This window comes from Heloderma suspectum, chromosome 1 (assembly GCF_057233095.1).
Source record: "Heloderma suspectum isolate Gila_16-S chromosome 1, 16-S_ref, whole genome shotgun sequence".
In the NCBI taxonomy this organism is placed as follows: Eukaryota; Metazoa; Chordata; class Lepidosauria; order Squamata; family Helodermatidae; genus Heloderma; species Heloderma suspectum.
Genome location: NC_139458.1, coordinates 229,850,736 through 229,857,438, shown reverse-complemented (window position 1 = coordinate 229,857,438; position 6,703 = coordinate 229,850,736). Strand labels below are relative to the sequence as shown.

The following is a 6,703-nucleotide window of genomic DNA, read 5'->3' as shown; positions in this document are numbered from 1 at the left end:
AAGCATTTGCTCGCGCCGCTGATTTGTCTTCCCGGAAGTGGCTGTCGAGGGAAGAGTTCTTGGCCTGAGAGGGACGTGGAACGTCCCGCCTAGGGGAGCAATGAGGTCGCTGTGCTGGGGCTCCGTCAGTCCGAGTGGAGCGCTGGACGCTTAGGTAGGCGAGCTAGGAGGAGCTGCCGCGCTTGCTTCTCCCGTTTGTTTACTTGGAAACCTCGTTCGCCCAACGGGGAAGGAGAGCTGCAGGGGCTTTTCCAGCCCTACGGTGCGAGTGCCTGGGCATTCAGGAGGCGCCCCTCCTCATGCCACAGACCGGGGGGGGGGGTCAGCGCTCCACGTCCTTCAGGAGCGGCCCTTCATCCGCCAGATCACTCATTCTCTCATGAATGGGTCTCGAGGTTCTCCTACGAGCTCTCTAGAAGGGTGATGATGTTATGCGTACGTTTTTTGTTTTTATTTTTATGCTTAAGGAATTTGGCTCCGCCCTCCCGCCCCTGAATCTGTGGAATGGGATGCTGCCTTATCCATGGGCAATACTAGGCCAGTCTAGGCCAGTATTGTCTATTCTGACTGGTGGCACCTCTCCATGGCCTCAGGCGAGGGGGGGGGGCGGTCTTTTCCAGCCCTGATACCTAAGATCAATTTGTCTGGAGGACTGACTTTGACATTGGGGACTGACACTGTCAGTGAGCCTTCTACTGCAATTCCAAGACCAATCTGCGGAGCCTTAGCAAATGTGTTGCTGCTGTATTCAGCCTAATTGTGAGGGAGGGGAAGCAGTTTATGAAGCAACTGCAATATTTTTTCACCTAATCTGCCAAACCAGTGGGCTGCAGCTGAAGCACAATGGTGTGACAGAAGCGCAAAAGCTAGCAACGTAGAGGCCTCTGCAAGGCCATACATAGCCTTTGTGTCCAGTGGATAGGGCCCTACATAAATCTTCTGGCAGCATCATTAAGAAAGAGAAAAACAATGGGATAGCAAAAAAAAATCAGCTGTAGCACAGGAGACTGAACAGTGAGCACAGTCTAGCTGAAAAACGTCATTATTTACAGTTTCAGTGAATCCATATGGGTCTGAAATGTGGTGAATCAATAAAGAATTATTTTGCTACCCCACTGTTGTTTTCTCTTGGTGGCCTGTTTTGGTGATCCCAGTTTGTTGGATTTTGTGAATATCTGTATTAAGACTGCAAAAAAAGATTCTGTTCCTAATGTATTATTTTTATGAAGATAAAAGCATAATCAAAAGTCACTGTTGGAGAATAAGTTGTATTTATTTAAAGTATTTTTATCCTGCTTCTCAGCCAAAAAATGCCTTCCAGAGCAGCTTACAATCAGTCAGTCAAATAAGAAAGTTCCTGCTTGCAGGCTTACAATATAAAAAGATATGACACAAGGAAGGGGGAGGGGGAAGGGGGGAAAGAAAAAAGTAGATTTTCAGCAGGGCTGGTGAAATGGCCCTGGTTCACCTCTTATCTCCTAGGGTGGGGAGGCAGTCCAACTGGAGTAGGCCCTGATGTTCCCTCTGCCTGCTTCTGTCTCCCTGGCTCCTTCTTTCCCACAGAGCAGTTGATGTGAATTAGCCCTCAGGGGGTGGGGGTGGAGGTGGAGTCTGAATGGAGCAGGCCCTGATGTTCTCTCAGCCTGCTCCTGTCTTTGGCTGGGTTCACACAACGCATTAACCCACACTCAGTGGTTGGTTGTGGGTTGTTGAATCGTGGGTTGTTGTAGTGTTGTTTGAACATACCATGTTTTCTGCAGTGTGGCTTGTTAGCCATGCAGTGTGGCTTATTTTTCTCAAACTAGCCACCTTGAGAACCCATGGTTTTGTTCTTGGGTTGTTCAGGATGGTTAACAAGCCGCACTGAATGGTTGATAGGCCATGCTGCCAAAACAGTGCTGCGTTCAGACAAGCCACCCTGCGAAAAATGCGATAACCCATGGTTCAACAGCAACCCACACTCAACCACTGAGTTGCATGTTGTATTATCCCAGCCTTTGAATGTTCTCTAACTGCTGCTCTTGTGATATGTTTTTGATAACTGGCAGAAGGGTTGAAATACTGCTTGTTTTAATATGCTGGGTGATCAGCCACTTAAATGGTTTTTCTTTGCAGGCTTCACTGACATATTTGTTAGTAAGCCTGGTAACTTTTTATAACATATAAAAGGTCATTTTGTTCCAATGCTATATGAGAATATAGTAACTAGAACTTTTACCTTGAATTGAGAGGTAGTTTTGTTATCCTGTTCAAGGTTCATAAAAGCCAACATTATGTTTCTAGACAGCAGCCCTGCAGAAAGCTGAAGAATAAGTATTTCAAATTCCTGGGTGCTGGCATCAAGTATCTAGATTCTTGAATTACCAGTGCCTGCCGTATTTCCCAGTTTCACCCAGAAGTCCTTAGAATATGCAATACTACTCTTATTGTTCTTTTATTTTATAAAATAGTATTACTTTGGCCATGTTCAGGTGTAACACTAAGTATGGTTTAGCATTATGTGAACAAGCCTTTGGCCTATGAGCTTCCTCCCTCCTCTACTGATGTGGCTACAAGGAGATGGGAAGCTTTTGCTTCTGTTCTTACCTAACAGTGGTTTGTTTTTATGTCCAAACCTGGACAAACTATGGTTTAGGGGAACCTTCCCCCAACCTGGTGCACCCCAGATGTTTTAGACCATAACTCCCAGGATTCTTGGCCATTGGCCATGCTGGCTGGGGCTGAAGGAGTTGAAGTCCAAAAAACTCTGGAGGGCACCAGGTTGGGGAAAGCTGGTTTGGGGAAATAAGCCAAATTTAAAATGGCTTCTGATCCTGGCTTGTTTTCCCATAGTTGAGATTAACCACACAGTCCCAGGTTCAGACATAACAGCAAGCCACAGTTCATTGAAAATGAAAGTGAAAACTTACCATTTCCTCATGTCCATTTGGGAGGGAGGAGTGTCTGAACCCAATCTTTGAAAACTAAGGACAAAAGAACCTCTTGACTCAGCAGAAGCTCAGCTGTGTAGAAAATATGCTCCTTTTTAAAGTATGGTACCAATTTTGGAATGGTACCCTCTTCAAAATGAGCTGAAAGTACTCCCTGTTCTTTGGAGAGCCTTTTCTGATATGTGTTAGATATACACAGATGGACAAGAGACTGAAAAAATCCTTTTGTCAAACTGATGTCATTCTTCCAGTTCTGTAGCACAGTCTGTGTTTGTTTACTTGGAAACAAGTCCCAGTGATTTCATTCCTTAGGAATCGTATATAGGATTGCAGCCTTAATACATGTTTCTAGTTTTTTTTGTTGTAAGCATTCATTTATATACATGAAATGACATGAGAACTGAAGCTTCAAAACAAACTTGTCTTGGAACTTGTCAGGTTCAGTGAAAAATGGGTGTCCTACCTTGAGCAGGTAGTACTGATTTCCACTAAGGCAAATTCAACATTGGGTACAACCCTATACTCCTAGATTGAATAAAGGCTCCGAGTTGCATACCAGTATGTCTTAAGTGTTAAAGCAACAATAGTATGCATGCTTGTTCAGGAAATATATGGATTTGAAAGTGGAAAACTTGGTTTAAATCTGTGATTTAAATTGCTGTGATTTAAAAGAAATAGCTGCACATTGAATAAAGAAAAGGGCTGAAGGTTTACATCTGCCCTCTCCACACCCATACTTCAGCCTCACTTGTGACAGTTTAGCTGATTTAGAGTTAATTTAAATAGACAGTAATGGGACATATTTTCAAATATTTCCAGAATAGATGAGCAGTTATTTACACATTTTTCATTCTTAATATGTTGCAAAATAAAATGTCTATAGTAATACTTTATTTTAAAAAATTAAGCTTAAGCTTATCTTCTCCTTTCAGGTTTCATATGGACAAAAGATTAATTGACTATGATAATGGAAAAATCATGGATGCTTTGGACTGTCATTGAAAAATGGCTACTTGCCTTGATGTCGTGGTCCTGGGGTCTCTGCCGTATTTCTCTCTTATCTTTGTTAGTAACTTTTCATTTGTATGGAGGCATGATTTTACCTCTGTTAATATTTGTATCTATAGCAGGTATATTATATAAATTTCAAGATGTATTGCTTTATTTCCCAGAACAGCCCTCTTCCTCACGGCTTTATGTTCCTATGCCTACTGGTATCCCACATGAAAATATTTTTATCAGAACCAAAGATGGTGTGTTGCTCAATCTAATTCTTCTCCGATTTACAGGGGACAATTCCTCATACTCTCCTACTATAATTTACTTTCATGGGAATGCAGGAAACATTGGTCACAGACTACCAAATGCTTTGTTGATGCTAGTGAATCTGAAAGTAAACTTATTGCTGGTTGACTATAGAGGCTATGGAAAAAGTGAAGGAGAAGCAAGCGAGGATGGCATCTATTTAGATTCTGAGGCTGTTCTAGACTATCTGATGACTAGATCTGATCTTGATAAGACCAAAATTTTTCTCTTTGGCCGTTCTTTGGGGGGAGCAGTTGCTGTTCATCTGGCATCTGAAAATTCCCATAGGATTTCTGCCATCATGGTGGAGAACACGTTCCTTAGTATCCCGCATATGGCTAGTACTCTGTTTTCTTTCTTGCCAATTAGGTATCTTCCTTTGTGGTGCTATAAAAACAAGTTCCTATCCTATAGAAAAATATCTCAGTGCAGAATGCCTTCACTTTTCATCTCTGGGCTCTCTGACCAGTTGATTCCTCCAGTTATGATGAAGCAGCTTTATGAACTTTCCCCTGCTCGGACTAAAAGACTGGCAATATTTCCTGATGGAACTCATAATGACACTTGGCAGTGCCAAGGCTACTTCAGTGCACTTGAACAGTTCATCAAAGAAGTGCTAAAGAGTCACTCCCCTGAAGAAATGGCAAAAATGTCGTCTAATGTAACAATAATATAACTATAATTCCAGTCTGTCTTTCTGATACAATTGCATTGTACCTGGATTTGTGGAAAGTGATAAAGAATTACCTTTTAAAAAAATATGTTCTCTGTCTGTACTTATCTAAAGAGTGAAATTAAACATGGAGAGATCTACTAACTTATGATCCAGATAGTTTTTACACTGAACCCTCTAAATGAACAAACAATTCTACTTGTTTTTATAAAGATAGTTTTAATTCCATTTCTTAGATAAAGACACATTAAAACCTGTTGTGAAATTTTATTTTACCCTGGTTTTAAGAGAAGATTGGTTAAGTATAGTGTATGTTTTGGCTCCATAGATAAACATGGTTAACAAAATGTATTTTGCAGCTAGGAAATGCATGATAAACCCATAAATTCAATGCATGATCTTGTAGTGTGGTTAATATTCTAAATAGCACTAATAGAAATACACACAATTCATTATGGCATAGCTTCTTACAGCCACATTCTGAAGTGGGAACAAATAGGAAAGGATGCATTTAAAGCTAATGTTGTGGTGGTTCTGATATTGCACAACAGATGTTAGTGTGCAGGTTGCTGTTTTGCTCTCCTTATACTAGAGGATTAACTTCTGAATTCTTATGGGTTCTTATGGCCAGTCCTATCAGTTCAATTGAAATATTGTTCTATACTGAAATGGCAAGATAATTGCGAGCACTTGGAATACAAAGAAAGTTTTTTTTTTTTTTTAAGTAGTGTATTACATTTGCCTCTGCTTCTCCCATGCAACTCTTTTAAGAACATTTAAAAGCTTTTTCTGAGGGGAATAAATAAAGGCAGGGTATTTTTGCCTAACCGTATGGTTGTCATCTAACTTGTCCTGAATCTGAACTGCAAATATTCTGGTTATTAGCCAGAATCCTACTTCCCAGGAAGGAAGCCCATCAAACTTGAAGGACTTGCTCAAGTAAATATGCTTAGGGTTGAGCTGCAAGAGTGCCAAAGTAAATACTGAAGTCAAAAATATTAAATAACACAGAGTTTGATGAGTATACTCCTATCAAAATAAAATTATTTGCTGCAGCAGGTGGTATCTAGTGTTTGTAAGGGGTTTCCCCTTTTCTTTTACAAACTATGCATATATTATAAAAAACAGATTTCCTTTTCCAAGAAAAAGAATGCCATACCCACTTAGACTGCTTCAGGATCTTACTCATTTCTGCCACATCTTTAGGGCCTTGTTCAAGAAAAAATACATTTAAAAACTGTTCTTCCTGGTGCTGCTAATATCTTGTTTGGAGAGAGCAGAAATGTATGTATTCTACAGGAAAGTGGGGGGATTATTATAACTAATATTGAATACCTACATGGGGATATCTTTCTGTTGTTATTTTTGTCTCTCCTTTTAGGAGAATTCCCTCACTGTCTTCCCCCAACATCGTTCACCGTCCTGTAAACATTTATTACATTGCACAGAAGTTACCAAGAATATCATATGAACACTTGATATATTTCAGTTACTGTGGCAAAGTGCAAATGCTATCTTTTTACATTCTGTTTTACCTTCATCCATTTTGGAAACATGCCTCTGTTCTCAAATGTTTGCAGAAAATAAAATAACCCTGTTCCCAAGACTTTCTGCACCACCATGTAAAGACATACTATGGGATATACCATCAGCTATGCTAGTTCAGTCATGCAAAGTGTGAGGGCAATGCAGGAATATTACAATTGCTCATGAGATATGGATGTTGTGGACTGGGATGTGATTGACATAATTATTTTGGAAGAGATGTCTGTGGTATTAGTGCAGTTTATTGTAA

General features: G+C 40.4%; 1 protein-coding gene across 1 annotated transcript; it reads left to right on the top strand.

Annotated features, from left to right (window-relative positions):
* Positions 1-27: 27 nt before the first annotated feature.
* On the top strand, positions 28-5,956 carry ABHD13 (abhydrolase domain containing 13). The gene is made up of 2 exons (XM_084821168.1): positions 28-154; positions 3,863-5,956. Exon 2 carries the CDS (start codon positions 3,892-3,894, stop codon positions 4,909-4,911), a length of 1,020 nt encoding a protein of 339 aa, XP_084677294.1. The 5' UTR covers positions 28-154; positions 3,863-3,891; the 3' UTR covers positions 4,912-5,956.
* The last annotated feature ends 747 nt before the right edge of the window (positions 5,957-6,703 follow it).

Bases quoted from the DNA above. Each gene is read 5' to 3' on its own strand.
- ABHD13 (XM_084821168.1), top strand. From the start codon at position 3,892: ATGATAATGGAAAAATCATGGATGCTTTGGACTGTCATTGAAAAATGG.